General features: G+C 38.0%; 1 protein-coding gene across 1 annotated transcript in view; it reads right to left on the bottom strand.

Moving 5' to 3' along the window:
* LOC127447259 (kinesin heavy chain-like) overlaps positions 1-20,937 on the bottom strand; it is a 41,976-nt gene that overhangs the window by 16,788 nt on the left and 4,251 nt on the right. The window contains exons 4-20 of the mRNA XM_051709024.1: positions 20,665-20,769; positions 20,432-20,480; positions 20,285-20,340; positions 20,032-20,119; positions 18,815-18,939; positions 17,842-17,946; positions 15,900-16,048; positions 14,561-14,709; positions 13,145-13,368; positions 11,802-11,870; positions 9,175-9,381; positions 8,945-9,091; positions 7,176-7,364; positions 6,729-6,846; positions 2,746-2,804; positions 2,097-2,203; positions 866-967 (exon numbers count right to left, since the gene is read on the bottom strand). Of these exons, the coding sequence (XP_051564984.1) occupies positions 866-967; positions 2,097-2,203; positions 2,746-2,804; positions 6,729-6,846; positions 7,176-7,364; positions 8,945-9,091; positions 9,175-9,381; positions 11,802-11,870; positions 13,145-13,368; positions 14,561-14,709; positions 15,900-16,048; positions 17,842-17,946; positions 18,815-18,939; positions 20,032-20,119; positions 20,285-20,340; positions 20,432-20,480; positions 20,665-20,769 (2,048 nt within the window). The remainder of the gene's footprint in view (positions 1-865; positions 968-2,096; positions 2,204-2,745; positions 2,805-6,728; positions 6,847-7,175; positions 7,365-8,944; positions 9,092-9,174; positions 9,382-11,801; positions 11,871-13,144; positions 13,369-14,560; positions 14,710-15,899; positions 16,049-17,841; positions 17,947-18,814; positions 18,940-20,031; positions 20,120-20,284; positions 20,341-20,431; positions 20,481-20,664; positions 20,770-20,937) is intronic.

Here is a 20,937-nt window from a genome sequence, read left to right as displayed (position 1 = left end):
CCACTCTGCAAAAACGACTCGCGTGGCTTAAATTGATTTAAAACAAAGTTCCTGAACATGCCAATGTGGGACTATACCTTTGTCTGACACATTTCTCTAAGGATTCTTTTGAGAACCAAGATTTAGGCTCTGCGAAGAAACGAATATTGAAAGAATATTGCCAACTACTGTATATTGGACAATTTGAACAAAGTTAATACTACTGTTTCATTTATCTGAGTTTGTTTGATATGTTGAATTGTATAGTCAGCCATTTTTATTGCAAAATAAACCATTATCAGGACTGGATAATTGCTCATAAAATATTGATTTCAGATTAAATAATTTTATTATGTAGGAAGAATGCAACAAAGGACAATTGTGTAGTATACGCTAGTAAGGTTGCAAGCTGTCCCAACTGTCTCGTATTAGCCAGGACGTCCCATATTTTGGCAGAAATAAACGCGTCAGGATGCCCATTGTCCCGTATTTAAGTATGAAAGGATTGAGGGGGACTCCCCACCTGGCAAACATCCCATATTTACCTTTGATTTGCAAAGATTTTAGACAGTAATAACAGTGGGCGTGCATACTGAAGTCTTAAAAGGGACACAGCGCAAAAAAACAAAACAGACAGAGGGCCAGAGACAAGGTGGAAAAGGTCATGCAATACTATATTAAGACTAGTTTTTTGTGCAAGAACCTTTCCTAACATTAAAAGTTAACCTCAAGAAAAAAGTTACAAGTAAATGAATTCACCTATAGAAAAAATAAATGGCATTTTTACTTCTGGATCTAGACTGTTTCGCTCTATAAACTCACACTCTGCTCATGCACACTGTGTTTAATAGTTTGTATTTGTGTATTTGTGTGTAGTTTAACGTACGACAGTTGCTCCAGACATGCGCTCTTGGTGTCGTCCTGCATCTTCAGATTACTGAAGCTGGACCTCACGTGCACTAACTCCAACTCCAGAGCCTGATTCTTACTGTAAGATCAGTTATGACATCATCAGCACTGCATGTGATTTATCATATTCCAGGATTCGACTGAAATGTTCACTGTTACTAGATTACATTTACAGTGTGCTCCAACAGTCTGAGACCACTAGTAAATATTTAGCATTTTTCTTATTTAATTCATATTTTTTCATTACAAATTATATTATCAGCATATTTAAGTAAAAAATTGAACCAAAAAATTAGCATGAATTTGAGAAGTGTTTGGTATGTCCCCCTTTTTCTTTAATGACAGCATGCACTTGAGCTGGCATGAACAAAACCTGATGGTCATGTAAGGAATTCAAAACTAAATGTTTTTAATTTAGGTTCGTTTGTATTTTTTTGTTCCGTTCCGGTGTTCCGCGGCCTCCTTTCCAAATGGTAACTGGTTACAATTAAATAAAAATGGTTAATAATGTTCTTTTTAAAATGACAGTACTCTGTGCTAAGGGTGGGTGATTTAACAGTTGCTGTGTTGCCAGATCTTGCAAGAGAAACAAGCGACCTGGTCTGGAAAAATAAGCTCAAAACAAGGGACTTGTCTCAACAAAATAAGCTAAATCCATTTGCTAGATTTATTAGCATAGTATACAGTAGCCTATATAAAATAATGTCTATTAAATATGTCCCCAAATATAATTAAAATAAAAGCATTTCAAATACACAACTGGCCAACTACAATCAACTAATAATCTCTCTCTTGTGCGCAAACACTGGTGTAAATAAAAAAATGAACTGTTATAAACCCTTTGGTCCTTGCTTTTATATATATATATATATATATATATATATATATATATATATATATATATATATATATATATATATGATCAGAATGAAATAATAACATTATTAACTGGTTACCAGCATTTAAAAGAATGTTAACAAGCTCAGTGTCACAAATCTGCTTACATTTGATTAATGACTTGGAAATATCTGAGAATCTTCTGCTACATCATAATGACTGATCTGCATTTTTCATTGTTTTACATTTGTCAAAATACTAAAACATTGTTTATTTCATGGATTTAATGGAATTCTCAGACATTTGGACCCCACTGCACACAGTATATCTATATTCATCTGTACAGAAAAAAATTGTTTAATATGACTGACTCGGTAAGCTCATCAATGAGTCGCTGTTTCTCGTTGATTTCGTCACGCAGGTGACTGAGCTGCATCTGTCTAGACTCAGCATGCACTGCAGGACGACCAGAGGCCTTCTACACAAACACACACACCGAAAAACATGACAATAACACAATTAGATTTCCCACATCTGTACAGGGCAGTAAGATGTAATATTCAGTTCAGATACTGTATAATCTAAAACTATATTTGACTTTCACTGATCATATAAAATCATATTTAGTGTGCAGACTGGGAGAGATGTGTGGAGAAGGTGAATTCAGTCCTTCGAGGTGAATAACCAATGAGTGACCATCATGAACAACATCTCCATTATTTTTAGAGATCCTTTTACAGTTATTGCTGGGTGGATCTTCATTTGAATGTCAGGCAATAATCTTTCAAATAAAAAAATATTTCAATAATTCTACTTGTTTGTGTACAAATATTTGTCTCCAAGACTTTCTGCTTAACAGACAGACTGATGTTTCACAGTAGCTTACTTTTTAAGATTTCCCTTTTTATCCATTTTTACTAATGTCAGTGACTTTTGGAAATCACAATTTTGAAAATGTCCTTATATTTCCAGACTTAGCAACTTAATGTATTAAACAAAAGAATGCAAGTTGACTCTTACCTTCCCATCAGCTTCTCTGTCTGCCTTCTCTCCTCCATCCACATCTGTCCCATGACTCTCTGATAGACACACATACAGCACCATTAATACAGCAGTGTGTGTGTGTGTGTGTGTGTGTGTGTGTGTGTGTGTTTGTGTATATATTAACTTAAATCCTTTAGGGACAAATCTTACAAATATCTGACAAAACTTTCCTTTGGGGACATTTGTTGACATCCTCAAAGTTTTGACATACTGTATTGACTGTCAATTATATTATTGTGGCAGACGAGTAAAGCATTGATTAGACCAAGCATACTCAACTTTGGAAAGTTCAGGGGCCACAAAGCAAGATCCGTTTAACCACAAGGGCCGCACACTTTTATTCACTTTTTTCATTTTATAATAAAAGATTTTACATACTTTTTTATATTAATGAGGTGAGTAAACCATATGTTTGCTAAACATGTTCTTTTTTTTATTACATCAATATATCAATTATTGATCAGGACGTTAATTTATTGATACATTTTTGAGGCATCGATATATTAATATCGGCCGACATTTAAATTAGAAGCCTAATTTGTGTGCTTTCAATTCAATGCCAGTTGCATTTCATTCAATCTAGTCTGACGTAATAGCTTTGGGAGACCACAAGGAGGCAACATAATATTTATTATGCAACAAGCAGCCTTATTTATATCTGAAAAAAAAATCACAATATATATCGATAATCATCGCGAATATTTTCTGATTATTGATACGTGAAAACGGCATCCATCCCAAGCCTTAAAATATATATAAATATATGGCTTAATTCTTGTTTTGTGGTCATTTCAAAATTAAAAAATTAACTGTGAATATATATATATATATATATATATATATATATATATATATATACATACACACACACAGCTGAAGTCAAAAGTTTACATACACTTAGGTTGAAGTTATTAAAACTAATTTTTTAACCACTCTACAGATTTCATATTAGCAAACTATAGTTTTGGCAAGTTGTTTAACACATCTACTTTGTGCATGACACAAGTAATTTTTCCAACAATTGTTTACAGACAGATTGTTTCACTTTTAATTGACTATATCACAATTCCAGTGGGTAAGTTTACATACACTAAGTTAACTGTGCCTTTAAACAGCTTGGAAAATTCCAGAAAATTATGTCAAGCCTTTAGGCAATTAGCCAATTAGCTTCTGATAGGCTAATTGGAGTCAATTGGAGGTGTACCTTTGGATGTATTTTAAGGCCTACCTTCAAACTCAGTGCCTCTTTGCTTGACATCATGGGAAAATCAAAAGAAATCAACCAAGAACATTTTTTTTGAACCTCCACAAGTCTGGTTCATCCTTGGGAGCAATTTCCAAATGCCTGAAGGTACCGCGTTCATCTGTACAAACATCAGTACGCAAGTATAAACACCATGGGTCCACGCAGCCATCATACCGCTCAGGAAGGAGACACATTCTGTCTCCTAGAGATGAATGTAGTTTGGTGAGAAAAGTGCAAATCAATCCCTGAACAACAGCAAAGGACCTTGTGAAAATGCTGGAGGAAACAGGTAGATAAGTATCTATAGCCACAGTAAAACGTGTCCTATATCGACATAACCTGAAAGCCTGCTCAGCAAGGAGGAAGCCAATGCTCCAAAACCGCCAGAAAAAAGCCAGACTACAATTTGCAAGTGCACATGGGGACAAAGATCTTACTTTTTGGAGAAATGTCCTCTGGTCTGATGAAACAAAAATTGAACTGTTTGGCCATAATGACCATTGTTATGTTTGGAGAAAAAGGGTGAGGCTGAAGAACACCATCCCAACCGTGAAGCATGGGGGTGTGCAGCATCATCTTGTGAGGGTGCTTTGCTGCAGGAGGGACTGGTGCACTTCACAAAATAGATGGCATCATGAGGAAGGAAAATTATGTGGATATACTGAAGCAACATTTCAAGACATCAGCCAGGAAGTTAAAGCTCGGTCGCAAATAGGTCTTCCAAATGGACAATGACCCCAAGCATACCTCCAAAGTTGTGGCAAAATGGCTTAAGGACAACAAAGTCAAGGTATTGGAGTGGCCATCACAAAGCCCTCAATCTGATAGAAAATTTGTGGGCAGAACTGAAAAAGCATGTGCGAGCAAGGAGGCCTAAAAACCTGACTCAGTTACACCAGTTCTGTCTGGAGGAATGGGCCAAAATTCCAGCAACTTATTGTGAGAAGCTTGTGGAAGGCTCCCCAAAACATTTGACCCAAGTTAAACAATTTAAAGGCAATGCTACCAAAGTGTATGAAAACGTCTGACCCACTGGGAATGTGATGAAAGAAATAAAAGCTGAAATAAATAATTCTCTCTACTATTATTCTGACATTTCACATTCTTAAAATAAAGTAGTGATCCTAACTGACCTAAGACAGGGAATATTTTCTACAATTAAATGTCAAGAATTGTGAAAAACTGAGTTTAAATGTAATTGGCTAAGGTGTATGTAAACTTCTGACTTCAAATGAATATATCTTTAAACCGGTTTGTCACCCAAAACCTGTTGACTCACGCTGCTGTGGCTGAGACGAGTGTGTGCATCGCTAAGAGAAACTGAGAGTGCGCACAAACTGTTTCTATCAACTTGCATGCAGACTAACATCGCAGTCATGTTATACTAAGTAGCCAATAAAAAGATTTACATTTACATATTTTTTGTTTAATTAATTCTTTACATCCGTAATTGTATTTTATTTAATGATAAACATCACACGGGACAAAAAAAGATGGTTCGAGGGCCATAATTACCATGGGATAAGACAATACAAAAAGTGGCTTCAGTAGTCAATATATTGTTTGGTTTATTTCCATATCATTGAACATAAGTCTATTACTGGCCTACAGTCCACAGCAATATATTTTGCAATTGAGTTTGTCAATCTGTCTGAGGTAGACTTAGGAGATTCTTGTGTTCTGTCTCCTGCACATGTGCCAGTGGGACACTTTTGGAGTACCTCTAGCCATTAAGATTGTGTTTTTAGAATGCTGTGTCAATTTAATTATAGTTGGAAACTTCCAAAAATACTTCCCGGGGGCCTGGGTAGCTCAGCGAGTATTGACACTGACTACCACCCCTAGAGTCGCGAGTTTGAATCCAGGGTGTGCTGAGTGACTCCAGCTAGGTCTCCTAAGCAATCAAATTGGCCCGGTTGCTAGGGAGGGTAGAGTCACATGGAGTAACCTCCTCGTGGTCGCGATTAGTGGTTCTCGCTCTCAATGGGGCGCTTGGAAAGTTGTGCGTGGATCGCGGAGAGTAGCATGAGCCTCCACATGCGGAGTCTCCACGGTGTCATGCACAATGAGCCATGTGATAAGATGTGTGGATTGACTGTCTCAGAAGTGGAGGCAACTGAGACTTGTCCTCCGCCACCCGGATTGAGGTGAGTAACCACGCCACCATGAGAACCTACTAAGTAGTGGGAATTGGGCATTCCAAATTGGGAGAGAAAAAAAAAAAAACACTTCCCGAGAGAGACCCCTGTATATAATTTAATTTAATGGACCCTTTTCACAAGTCTGCGTTCGTGAAGCGGAAGTCGTCATAGTTGGTTAAACTTGAATGGCGGTGAATGGGGCACCACATCAAATTTAATTTTTGCTTACCCGTTTGCTCCAACAGCAAAAGACAAAATCAACGATTATGCTTTCACAGCTTTTCAAAAGAAGATAAAAATATAGCGCTGGATAACAGCAGTAAGAGAGAAACAGGCCAGGTTTTTTTTAAACATATTCCAGGGTAATATAATAATACAAAGTACAACATTTACAATAAATATTTTTAAATTGGAAATATAAAAACTTTGCTACATTTATGTTGTTAAAGAAGGCGGAAATGCCCCATAGCAGGTCTGTGAAAAGGGTCCATATAATATAAAGTAATATAATGTCATATAATTACTATTAAATAAAAACAATAGAAGGCTATGGTATGCGTTATGTGTGTTACCTGAGTTCTGCATTATGTAAAGTTCTTCACTGAGAGCATCATAATTGTCCTCTAACTGTCTCTTCTTATGCTCCACGTTCTGCATGTACTCTGTGAGAGAGCGGATCTTTGCCTCGTGCTGGTTACACACACACACACACACACACACACACACACACACACAAACACAAAGACATGTAGTTAGTTCCATACATGAGCAGAACTCAAACAGTAGATTTGGGCCCACAGTAACATGAGAGACCAAAGAGTCAAATGCAAATCTGTCCATGATGACTCAGAGATCAAGCTGGAGGTCAGGAGGTCAGCCTTTTCCATCATAACATTGTGAATTTTTCTTGGATTTGTCTCACTGATACCTGAATAAACAATGAACTTGATGTACTGATTAAAAAAGAGCATGGGCACTATGTGAAATAATCTTTCTCACACAGACACACACACACAAACCTGTGAGATGAGCAGCTGGCAGGAGGACAGCTCTCGGCTGGTCTCCTCCATCTTGCGATGGCACTCGAGCTGCATGCTCTCCAGCTGCCTGCAACGTTTCACCATCGACTTCACCTCCGACTTGATCTTACTAATGTAGAGGCGTGCAACGGTGAATTCCTCCTCAATCGCACCACTGATCTCCACCGGCTACACACACAGAGACAGAGCCTGAGAATACTGGAGAGATTATGTACAAAGACACTACACTTCATCATACTTATATTAATCAAAACATGAAATGCCCTAATTCATGATTTCACAATGCAGCAAAAATAGACCTTTATAGTGAGATTAAAAGGAGGGATTATGTCATATTGCTACAGTCCGCTTTGTGTTTATACTCATCGCTGTAATGTCTTGACTCACTTGTGTAACACTGCGACTCACTTTCCTTGTCATGTTGATGTCAAAATAATTGTTTAACTAGTCCTAGTTACCTAAAGTCCTCTGCTAAAACACTATTCAGCTCTTCATGCTCATTCACAGCATATCTCATATAATAAAGCCTGATGACAATTGAACCATACTGAACTTTATGTACACATAGGTTTTTAAAATTGGAAACTCCTTAATAAATGCTTCATATGTGTCCACTTTATGTGTTTCCTTTAACTGGTGGTTCAGGAGGAACATAAGGTAGCTGCGGTTCACCTTCCATTCTCGCGCTAGCTCTGCACAGCGTCAAGGACCCGCGCTGATGACGAGTGATTATCTGCGCGAACAAGTTGCACGTCGGTATGCAAATATAGATTGACAGACAGGAAGGACATCCTATCATTACATTCGGACCGAATGCAATGATTGGTCGATCATTTTTTAGTCCTGTCCCTTCCACAGAAGATTTATATATATTTTTACATGTAGACCACTTAAATTATTGATTGCTATCAGGATGTGAAGAGACTTTCAACCAATATAGCAAAAAATCTTCTGGAAAAGATTGCACACCCTAGCTTTAACGATTAGATCTTCATTAAAACATGCAATTAGAAGCACATGTTTTTTTTAATTAAGGTTGTTAATTGAATATGTTCCTCTTTCCTATTTTTGGTGTGGCACCAAATAAAGAAGAGTTAGACCTGAAGTAATCCAAAAGTAATTAGATCAGATCAGAGGTTTTCAAACTTTTTGCTGCGAAGGACCTCCAAATATGATAATGCCCTTAGTGTATAAAGACATATTTATACTGTTTGAGAAAAATATTAAATGTGAATTTATAAAGACAACATTTTGTTTTCAGTATTAAATAATTGGCTTATATATAGTTATTGTACTAAAGCCAAAGCAAATGAATAAAATATTATCTGTAAAACATTACTTTGTAGTAATATTTATAATATTTAAGTTAACAGTGTGTCTTTTTTAAACACACAATTAGAGTAATGTTAGATGTATAAAGATATACATTTTCAATTTCAATTTATTTGCATAGTGCTTTCCACAAAAAATATAATTACAAAGCAGCTTTACATAGAATAGTATCTATATTAGCTTTTATTTCTTACTGTTAAAAACTTTTCTATAAGATTAACTGATTATTGTTGTTTAATTTGTAATCAGTACCAGATTACATTTCAAAAGCAATCTACCCAAGACTGCTTACGCATCAAAGTTTTAGACACAGAAATGAGAAAAAAAGTAAATTTTTATATTTTAGTTTTGAAAATTAGCAGTTTGCGAACCTCTGCTCTAGACAACAAACAACTGATTTGCATCTCTTGTCTTACTAATTTGATTTCTCCGTTGCCGACGATGTTGCTGAATTCACTGAGGTCCTTCATCAGTCCGTTCAACACATCAGCGATGCGCTTCCTCTGCTGTGAGCTCACTTCCTGCATCTGCGCAAGTTCCGCCTCCAATTCCATCAGACTGGCCTGGAAAGAGCCGAAGCCGTTTGAGCACACCATGAATAAGCTCTGTGCACATATCAATGGCTGTATGATGTGACAAAGATCACCATCTTATGGCTGAGCTGCTCTGCAAGCTGTTTGTTGTGGAGACTTTTCTCTTCCACCTCCTGACTCTTCTGATCGTAGTTCACCGCCAGCTCCTCCAGCGCTTGCAGCACCTCACGCACCTCCGCTTTAGCGCTCTCACTCTCCGTCTGCAAGCGGCCGAGCTCCGTCTGCACCTTATCACTATCCCCACGCGTGGACGCCAACAGCTGTAACACAAATGCACAACTATTTTCATTCACCTAGATTTATAGAACAATAAGACACTCGGGAATTGTTACCATACTAGATATTTGAAATAAAAATAAAAATCCAATGGATTTTAATGATATTAAATGTTTTAAATGCCTAATGTATTAACATGAATTATCAGTGCCATATGAGTGTCACTCTTCTTGAAAATCTTTTACATTTTGCTAGTAAGCAACATAGCTCTACTGGTCCACCAGCTAGACCAGCACTAAACCAGCACTAACTCACTGCTTAACCAACATCCTGTAGTACGATGCATCATTGGAGAAATGAACTAGCTAGTCATGACTGTTTCCCAAAACCGTAGTAACTATGTCGCCAGCCATCGTTCGAACCACGTTGGACCAACAATATAGTGCTGTCATTAATGACGTTACGCAGGGGGTGAAGTAATAACTTATGAGGATATAAAATTATAATTGTTCATTTACATGTTCTACAGAAAGCTCATTAATGCACGAAAGCTGAATAAGACATGAAAGCGTCATGCACTATGTAAATGCGACAGATACATTATGGTGCAGTAATGGGGCTTCCCTCCACATTAGACTCTGGGGTTCCCCCGTCGCACTTTAGCATATACGCACATGCACACTCTTCAAAAACATATAAGAACTTCACTTATGCATTAAAGTAAACATATAAGCTGTGTTCTCCAACAGAAACAGTGTATGATAAAGCGCTTTCTCTTAACGGTCTTTAATGGCTGCATTGGCGTTAACGTGATGTTTCAGAACACCGCTTTCTGCAAAAATCTGGAGTAAGATGATTTTTAAGTGCATGTAAACATTGTCAAAGTCTTGACAGAATGAAAGATATACATGGAATAAAATATATAGAAGCGTCATTGAAGTGAAATGGTGTCCACACAGCAAACTAACAAGGAACTATGCTTCTAACCACAGGTAAAGAGCTGCATAGTTCAACGATTTGGTGTTTTCTGTAGTTCCAACAAACATTCACAAACTGCATCGCAAAGTGATGTGTGGTTGGAATCACTTTCGGGAAACACCAAATTGTTGAACTACGTTTGTAATAATGGAACTTGCGACAATAGTTTGCTAACGATGCTTTTGGGAAATGCACTGAGAGGGTTAGCCTCCTTGCCACAATCCTCCCTCCTTTCCTTCAGGCTGGGGAGCCGCCTGCATGACGTACATCCCCCCTCTCCACCCCTCGCGGTCAGTGGTCATTCCTTTGCTTTCAGGCGGCCAGGCTCCACATTCCCCTGGCAGATGGCTGCGGCTGCTCCTTTAGGGTGGATGGTAGTGGCGAGGACTCCCTCCTCCTTCCCGGGTTTCAAGCACCAATATAACAGGGTAAAAGGGGAAGGAGGAGGCGAGAACCGGCTTGACAATATAAATAATAATTTAAAGATTAACTTAAAAGCAAAAGACATACAACACAAATGCATATGGGGCAGCTGCCTGTAGCTCTCTCTCTCCCGAACCTTTATCCCTCTCGTCGGCTTGATTAGCCTGATTAGGGGCCGGGCGTGTGTCATCACGGCCCGGACCCGCTCTCCTCCTTGCCACACTCCTCCCTCCTTTCCTTCATGACGTACATGCCACCCCCCACCACAACCCCCCCCCCCCCGCGGGGGGGCGTGCCCTTTCAGCCCCACCTGCCGGCAGGTCTTCCTAACCTTCTGAGATAAGGGGAGGGAAAAACAACAAAAAAAAAGAGAGGGAAAGGCCAACACGGAGCGAGAGGAGAGAGAGAAAAAAAATGCGTCGCTCTGATACGTCGCAGCCTGGTCCTCGGTCACTCCTCCACCCTCTAGTGGATGACAGCTGCTCCTCCCCAGTGGCCTGACCGCTGCAGGTGGTCGGTAAGGAGCCCATCCTCCCCTCGTGGTCGGCGGTCATTCCGCCGCTTTCAGGCAGCCGGGCTCCTCCGTCCCCCGGCGGATGGCTGCGGCTGCTCCTTTGGGGTGGATGGTAGTGGCGAGGACTCTACTATGGCGCATCCCTCCTCCTTCCTGGGCTTTGACACCAATGTAACGGGGTAAAATGGAAAGGAGGAGGCGAGAACCGGACGAAGCATCAAAGTAATTTAATTAAACAAAAACACACATACATAAACACATACAGGGCAGATGCCTGTAGCTCTCTCTCTCCCGAACTGCCGCCTCTGGCGGCCTTTATCCCTCTCGTCGGCTTGATTAGCCTGATTAGGGGCCAGGCGTGCATCATCATGGCCCGGCCCCGCCCTCCTCCTTGCCACAGGCATAAAGTCATGTCCTCCGCAAGAATTAGACTATATTGTGATGAATGGTAATATGTTTAAAGTTGAATTAATTCCACACTAAAAGGTGAAAATCTGTCAAATGAAATATTCACATACGGTAATTAACAAAAAATATTAAAGAACTGACCTCATCCTGGTCCAAGATCTGCTCCTTCAACTTCTCCACCAGCTGACACTGAAGATTAATTTCATCATCCTACAGCACACACACACACACACACACACACACACACACACACACACACACACACACAGAGTTACTGGCAGTTTAGAAGTGGAAGTAAAAATCATAGGCTGCAATAAGTTCATGTTCGTCTTGTTTTGCATATATGGGTGTTTCTTCAACTTCAGGCCTTCAAGTTATTTACTTGCTGTGTCATGTGTACAGCAGCTATATATATATATATATATATATATATATATATATATAAACTTCTTGTTCAAGAACAGTCTGTACTGAATAATGATGACATATATGACAATTTACCTGTAGCCCCAGTGTTGCTGCATGTCATTTGCGTATGTATCCTGAGATGGTCTGAGATCATATACAGTGTTCATAGATGACACTATTCTTGTTTCAAGATGACTGACAGAGAAGAAATAGTAAAAACTCATCATATGCGTGTGAGAGCCAAAGCGCCAATGACCCTCTGAATACACAGAGAATCAGACACGCACATTGATGGCTTTTCTTTTGTCTGTTCTTCAAAATATCAAGTGTGTTTCTACAAGCATGCGTCTTTGTGTCTAATGGCATTTCTTGTCGTATGTCAGTCCAAGACGTCTTACACGTCACCCACCATAGTGGTGGGTAGATGAGCAAAATTACCCGTCAACGCGCATGAAATACCCCCATTTAGCAGGTGACGGGTTCTAATTTCATACCCTGACGATAGTGCACCCTACTCAAATACATAGGTTATATACTATAGTATAGTCATGCTTCAGTGAGCATAAGTGAATAACTATTTATTATTCTCACTGTATTTAATGAATTACTAAACATTCCTGTCTAAAAAATCTTTATTATAACTGTGCCTATTTAAAAGTTTGACTGTCAGAGAACATTGTAGTTATTTATATTTGTCTATATGTTATTTATATTTTCTATATTTATTTATAATTGCAGAACCACACTCACACATAGATACTCAATAAAGACTTCTTACTTGGAATACAATCCTGGTGTGAGACATCCCTGTTCTTATCGGACACCCTGTAGTTGTTCATCTCGTACTAGCAATTTAAATTCATTCCACAAATTGTACAAATTGTGTTTGAATTTTTTTTAAACAAGAATTAATTTTTGATCCACAGTTCTAAGAGGGCCCAAAGTTGAAGAAATACCCATACACTGACTGTATAAAATGTATATGATGGAATATGTACCAATTCACATGGTGCACAGTGAATTTGATATTTGTTATTTTGACTGTGTGTGTACATCAATAATAATCCAACTGTAACCTTATCATCCAGCTGTCTGTAGAGTTTGCGGATCTCTTCTTCATATTTCTGCCTCTCTTCTTCAGAGATTCGCACCACAATAGAGGACGTGTCCGAGTCTCTCTCTCTTTCACGCTGACGCTCAGATGATCTCTCGTTATCTAGAGACACGTCATCACTGCTGTCCAGCTTCACCACATCTGCATCAGCTGGATCAGTCTGCTCCATCTCTGGAACCTTCTCTCCTTCAAAATAAAACATCACAATCTATTTAATCCTCAGTTTGTCTCACAATAATCAAAGACAACAAAACAACACGTGTCATTGTACTTCAATACAAGTGCGATTGTTCTTTTTTCAGATTGCACTGTGAATAAATGTTCAAAATACGCAACTATCACACTGTTTTAAAATTATAACCATAACTCTTCAACATGTTAGCATGAGACTAGTGTGATAAAATCACTTACCACCAATGTTAAGTTACTCAAAAAGTAATCCACTAAAAATGACTAATTACTTCTCTAAAAATTTTAATCAGATTGCTTTACAGATGTTTCATCAAAAAGTAATCACATTAATAATTACTTTATTTTTAAGTTACTTTCTAACAAACGTTTCACAGAAAAGTTTTGTTTTCTGCACATCCAATTCCAACCAATGTCTCTATTTCCTTCGTGTATAATTTTGCACACCTTGCACACATTTTGAAAATCTGTAATTGCAATATAGTTTCATTTACATTTACGCATTTGGCAGACACTTTTATCCAAAGTGACTAACAGTGCACTTATTGCGGGACAGTCCCCCCGGAGCAACCTGGAGTTAAGTGCCTTGCTCAAGGACACAATGCAACCTTCTGCTTACAAGTTCTGTGCTTGAGCCCACTATGCCACCACCACTCCAAGTTACACCACTAGTTACAAGATTTTAAAATGTAATTGATTACACTACATTTTTTTAAATTAAAAAGCCATTAGATAACAGCAGTAACTAATTAAATTGTAATCAAATTACACTCAACACTGCTTACCATCCCTGTTTGTGCAAAGTTAGATCTTTCAACTCATGTCATGTCCAGCTAGTAAAGTAAACCAGGTTACTTTCGCTTGATATTCACACAAGAATACCAGGAAGGGATGTGATATGTAAAGCACTTCTTACATGGAGCAAACTCAGACCAGAAGGTCATCCACCTAGAAAAGTAGTCCCATCTCAAGAAGACAATTTAGACAATTTAAAGCTCTTTTTATACTAATAATTAATATATTACCCCACCTCAAATGGCGCATTTGATGTGGACTTCGTAGGGTGACCCTTTTGTCATTTTATGATTCAAAAGTGGTTCACAACCTGCAATATGCTGTTTTCTTTAGTGGACTGCTAGCCATCAGTGTGTGTGTGTGTGGACCGGTGAGAGGAGCTCTTATGTCTCACCACTGCGCCAGCGCTTCAGCTCCAGCTCCAGCCTCTGGATAGTGTCCCTAAAGCTCTTGTTCTTCTCCTTCTCCTTCTCATACTTCCTCTTCCACTGCTCTGCTGTCAGCTCCAGGTTAATAGATGCAGTGTTCTTGATTGTCTTAGCACTAAAACACACAAACACACACACACACACACACACACACACACACATAGACAGAGAGATTTCAGTATTGCCTATAAAGGGTTGTAAACAAGACTGACACAGCACTTGTAAGAAACACAGTAAAACACAGCACAATGGAAATGTATTTTACAACAGCTTGTTAAATTGGTTGAATTGATTTTAAATGTAATTTTCTGCCAGTTTTTGGAACATGGAACTGTAAATAAATGTAAGTAAAGGATAATGTACAGTCCGTCGGATATTACCGCAAAATAAATCCTGACAGGGTGATCAGGACCCTGATACGAACTTGAGCTGACTGTACATTATCCCACTTATTACCAGTGTTCGTGTATCTGATTACAACGTGATTAGTTACTGTAATCCAATTACCTTTTAGTACAACAATTAGTGTTTAAATTCTAGCAACCAGATTATAGTTGCTGACTCTAAATAAGTTTAAAGAATATTCTGGATTCAATACAAGTTATGCTTAATCACATACTGTATGTCTGTTTGTGTGTGTGAGAGTGCGTGCGCTCCCTAAATTAGTAATTGTAAAGGAGAAAAACATGGTGCCAAATCTATGATTTTTGTGCAGCAATGAAAAGGAGGAAATATAGAGATTGTTTTACATTCCTTAAGTGGAAAAACAAAAAATTTTCTGGTAAAGTTTTAGAAATTAACTTAAAAGTAATTCCTAATGTGATTACTTTTCAATAAAGTAATAAGTAAAGACAGTAACCTGACTACAATTTTAGAGAAGTAATTAGTCATTTGTAGTGAATTACTTTTTTGACTTACTAAGCACAGCTTATTACACGACTACTATGTAACTAAATGAATAAAATGATTGCAATGTTGCATTTACAGTTCTGCTTTATTTTTTGATTTAACTTCAATTGATCTGAAGTTCATGTTAACCGCGCATTTTGCAGGTTAGATGATTATGTTTCATGATGGGAATACAAATGTGATGCTTCAGGGCTGAAATTTTATTTCAGCAAGTAATGGGTCTAAAAAAAAAAAGTTTACAGTATGAGTATTTAGCACGGCAGAATACAGTTTTGTTCCATTTCTCAACATATATCTTCAAAAATTTCAAAATTCAACAATTATGGACATATGAGTGTATGTATAAGTGTGTGTGTGTGTGTGTGTGTGTGTGTGTGTGTGTGTGTGTGTGTGTACCGCTGTCCAAACATGAGTGTGGATTTGGTCTCTGCATCGTTGTAGCTGGATGGGGAACAGCAGATGAACATAGTGGTCCTGCAGTTTCCCCCCAGAGAATCCTGCAGAATCCTGGTCATCTTACTGTCACGGTACGGTACGTGAGTCTTCTGCTCACACACACACACACACACACACACACACACACACACACACACACACACACACACACACGGATCAGTAAAAGAAGCTGTTTGAACCACTCGATGATAACTGAAAGCAAGATATTTGCAGTAGATAATGTGTTATTTGTCATGTTTACATTCTGCACCCTTAAGAAATTCGAGTGCCACAAATTCGGCACTGATAATTGCTCATTAAGGAAATGAGCTTTGCGCCAAACTTGCGGGAAATTGTCCATTGTTGCCAAAGGTTTGCCTCCTGGAGGTTCACCACTACCGGCAAAGAGCTGCAAACTGCGAATCACAAGCTCATTTGCGTGTGAAAATAACGAGCGGCAAATTTGCTGCAAGTTTGCGGCAAGTTTAGTTTTTTGTAAGGGCAATCGTGTCGCTAATGCTAATGCTAATATGCTATACGTGGCCATAATAGTGTCAAACCAGCAAAACTTTTAAACTTTGGCCCGTTTAATTCACGCTCCGAAGCACTGGTTCGAAAACAAAAGATTCATAAAGGTTTTGGAGCTTCGTGAAGCAGTTTTAAAAGTGGCCATCATTAGCAACAACCAGGGTTTAAATTGGGACGGAACAGTTCGGAACGGTGTTCCGGCACCTCCGATTAAAAAAAGAAGGGAGTTAGGGTTCCCCCTCCTCAAAAATCCCAAATTAATCACTGACAACAACACAACCTACCACACACGAGACTCATGACTCAGTGTTCTCAGCACTCTCAGAACGTTTCTGTGCTCGATACACACCAATTCCAGCTCATGCTCTGATTGTGTTATACACTATAGACAGAACAAATATGCTCTCAGTTTGGTTTGGGCGGATCGCTAATGTTTGCTGAGCATGTTATATTGAAAGAGCTCCAGATTTACTTTAATTGCACGTTTGGGTCATTCTAAATATGTTTGGCCACTACAAGTTACTTAACAAATCTATGACAGGTGTTGTGGCCAGAAGAGGAGATGAGAGCATTTCACCATATTTAGAGCTCAACTACACACAAGTAACACAAACTCAAACTACACACAGAAACTCAAATGTGTTTTTTTTTTTTTTTTTTTTTTTAAATAAAAGGCTCGAGACTACATAGCAATGCCATGTGCAAGTAAAGAAATATAATATAATATAATAAACTTGCAGTAAAGCATGGGTGAAACATGACTTAATTTTGGTCAAAAGAAATCAACTAAGTTTAATACCTTGTTCAACATGATAGCTGGTGATTTAATGTAATTTAATGCCTTTTTGTTGTTTTAGAAATTATTTACAAGCTGTAGCAACATGGGGTTTTATATATTTATCATATTGCAGTTCTAATCGCAATCAAAATATTTTTCAAAATAATCACAATGTAATTTTTTTGTCCAAATCATTCAGCCCTACCATTTTCAATACATTTTGTCAACTTCACACTGCCCTTTTTTGTAATTATGCATAATGTGTCTTGGTGAGTATTATTGATTTAGTACTATAAACTGCTTGTTTAAGTTACTCTTAAAAGTTGATTTTTATAAGTATCTTCCAAGAACAACAATGTAATTTAGCACATGGCTGCATCATGTCTTGCTGGGAAACAGGTTACTGAAGAGAGAGGCAATAATGTATGTCTTTAAAAACTGTTCCACCTGAATAAAACTACATGTAAACATTGAGAAAAAGAGTCACCCCACGAGAGTTAGGTGAGATTGTTGTAAAATTACAAATGTTTTTCGAATTTGTTTTTGCCATGCATTAGTATGTGTGTGTGTGTGTGTGTGTGTGTACACAGTACTTACAGTTCCTTCAGCAAGTGCAGAGATGACATTGCCAAGCGAAGACAAAGACTTATTGATGTTTTTAGCTTCATCCAGAACAGCTCCAGCTGCACCAGTCTTACTGACCTACACATCAACATTTAGCACACACAAGCTTAACTTGGATCATATATTTCATTTCATTTCATTGCTTTTTAAGCAGACTGAGAGTTTTGAGGTTTTGACAGATCTTTCGAAACATCTATCATTTACTATTTAACTAAACAAGAATCGCTAAAATCACTAAAGGACATTTTTTAAATGTTAACAGATGTGTTAAACATGATGTGAGACAATGATAGCACACATTAGAGGAGGTTAATTTAGGCAAGAAAGAAAGGAAAAAGGACATGGGACATTCAAATAAAATAGCTAAGATTAACTGCTCATTTTTGTTAAAATTTGTCATCTGGAACCTCAGCGCAGCAGAAAGGGTTGCCACCCGTACCATAATATATGGGATCCCATCCCGTATTTAAAGATTAAATTATGTGTCCCATATCGAATCTGAATTTTTCGGTAGCCTCCCAACCTAAATTTAAAGCACATTTAATGATATTCATTTCGTGTTCGGGACATTAAATGTGCTAAATATGCTTTTAACTGAAACGTGCATTCCCTAGGGCTGATTGAAGCCTTGTTTCACATGAGTGTTTTCTGTAAAGTGGCCAACTCATGGGTTATTCAGAATATCTAGCCCTTTAGAAATCTGTAGAAAAAGGTGTTAATTAAATTAAGTTATTTTAGTTGAATTCCCTTGAAGTAAATAAACAAAAACAAAATAGAATTTAAAAGGTTCCAAATGCTTAGTGAAAAGCAGTCTGCACTGCCCATGGTAGATTACTGCTTAATTATAACATTACTCATTCTGTTATATTACCTAGACGTGCTCTGTTTAAAGATGTAGATTTAAAGTTTTTTTTTTTTCATATAATAACAAAGAAAGACTCAAGACCTTTTCACTGCCAGCCAGATCCACCAGGTACAGTTTTCCACAGAGTTTCTGCTCCGTCTCCACATGCTCCTGTTTGATGTTGATCAGGAAGATGCTGTGACTGCGAGAGCTGTGCTCATTCATATCTGACAGAGAGAGGATTTTGGATTTAGATTTGTGCTGTGCTTGGTTCCGGAACTATTTTTCCCGTTCATTTTTTCCATGGGGATTTCATAAAATCCTTCATGAAAGAGTTGTAAGCCATGAACAAATCCAACCAGCTCTGAGGTGAATCCCAACGTTACAAACTTCAAAAAAGTATGAGAAAATCAGACCAAAAGACAAAGGTGCAAGACTGTGTATTTTACGTCTTTCATTAGGGAAATAAACAACAATCCATCGAAGCATTGCGAATGAAGTAATACAAATAAAAAATATTGATTTAAAGTATAGAATCAATATATTTTAGATTTATTGCAAAATATTCAGATAAATACAAATGTATATGTAGTTTGAGAGTGTAGGGAGAGCGACTCGACTGCATAATTCACAGTGTGTCATTGGAGAGGGTGATCGCTGCAGAGCTCTTTTGCTGTGCCTTGTTTGCTGCAATTTTCTGATTGGTGGATTGTGGGATCATTCAGTGTCATGAGTAGTGTAGTTCTTCACCAGAAATTCCACTATTAAACATGATTTTTAAAAATAAAGATGAATAAAGTGGGCTGATGGCTTTAACAGAAGCATTTACCGTTGATTGATAACCTCTTAGCTCATGGTAGGTCTGTCTTTAATGGTTTTTAAGTTATCATTAAAAATCAATTCGTCTATGGAGAAAATGAAAGGGATTTTTACTTCTGGAACAAGACTGTTGTGCTATATTGTCAAACTGAAGGACATATACTGTTGCATTATGTCTACCATGATGCTGAGTGCATATTATGTCATTTTGAACCAAGGACCTTGCTAGCGTCATTTTCGGTGGTGGGAAAAATACAAAATTATGGTGAGTAAATTATTTTTTTTTGTTGTTGTCTTTTTCTTCTTTATTAGACAGATTACAGTGGAGAGGTGACAGGAAATGATAGGGGAGAAGAGAGGGAGTGGGATCAGGAAAGGACCTCACAAGCTGGGAATCAAACTCAGATCACCCTTGATGCATCTGCATTACATGTCATGAGTACAGCCCGCTAGGCTACAGCTCTGACAGTAAATGAAGTCTAAATGTCCAAATCACTCACTGGTGACAGCAACGTGTCGATTGGACTTTCCTTCATCGATGACGTCCATGACCTCCTCAGGACTTGACACAAAGCGCTCGGTGCAGCCCTGTTTACACAACAATTTACACACACAATCTCATGACACACTCATAATGCCTTTACACTGGACAGTTTTACTTGGTTTCTGTTGATATAATTTTTTATAAATTAAATAATAAATGTTTTATCATCATCATTAAAATATGTGTTGCTGGTGGATGTGATCGGTCACCTTCACATACGGGACGCGGTTCTTATCCTCATGCACAGACAGGTTGGTCTTAGTGACTAAAAACAAATGACAGAGCAAGGAAACACAATGAGGGATACAAATATTACTGTACTGAATTCTGTATGCACAACTTTTGATTCCACAAACCATCCAGAAGATCTCGGATTTTCTCCATGTATATCTCAAAGTAGGAGACCTGAGAAAGACAAACCCTGATTTTGAGCAAACACACATTTGAGAGCGTGTGATCAAAATTTTAAATGGATTGTCAATATTATTGTTATTTTCTTTTTTTTACAGATTCATTTGTTTTCATTGTATTCCATTGTACAATTTGTATTCCAGAAAAATTGTTCCTTTATATGTGTATTTTCTTTTACCTTGATGTGGAACTCCAGATTTTCATCCATGGAGAAGATGTGGTTGAAGATGTCCTCAGCGATGCGGGGAATGATGCCCATCTGCTGTGGGTCATGCAATTTGCCCTGCGGGTGGTGTCACAGACAAACTCTGAGTTTCTTATCAAAATTCATCCCAGTTCCATGGAAACGTAAAGCCTTTTACGAATATAGTAGGCTATGTGTAGAGATAGACTGATGGTAGATATTTACACTTTTCTGCTTGATTGGTAGTCATTTTTTTTAAATACATAT

Source organism: Myxocyprinus asiaticus, chromosome 10 (assembly GCF_019703515.2).
Source record: "Myxocyprinus asiaticus isolate MX2 ecotype Aquarium Trade chromosome 10, UBuf_Myxa_2, whole genome shotgun sequence".
NCBI lineage: Eukaryota > Metazoa > Chordata > Actinopteri > Cypriniformes > Catostomidae > Myxocyprinus > Myxocyprinus asiaticus.
Note: the sequence above shows the minus strand (reverse complement) of the source record. Positions and strands in the feature narration are given on the sequence as shown.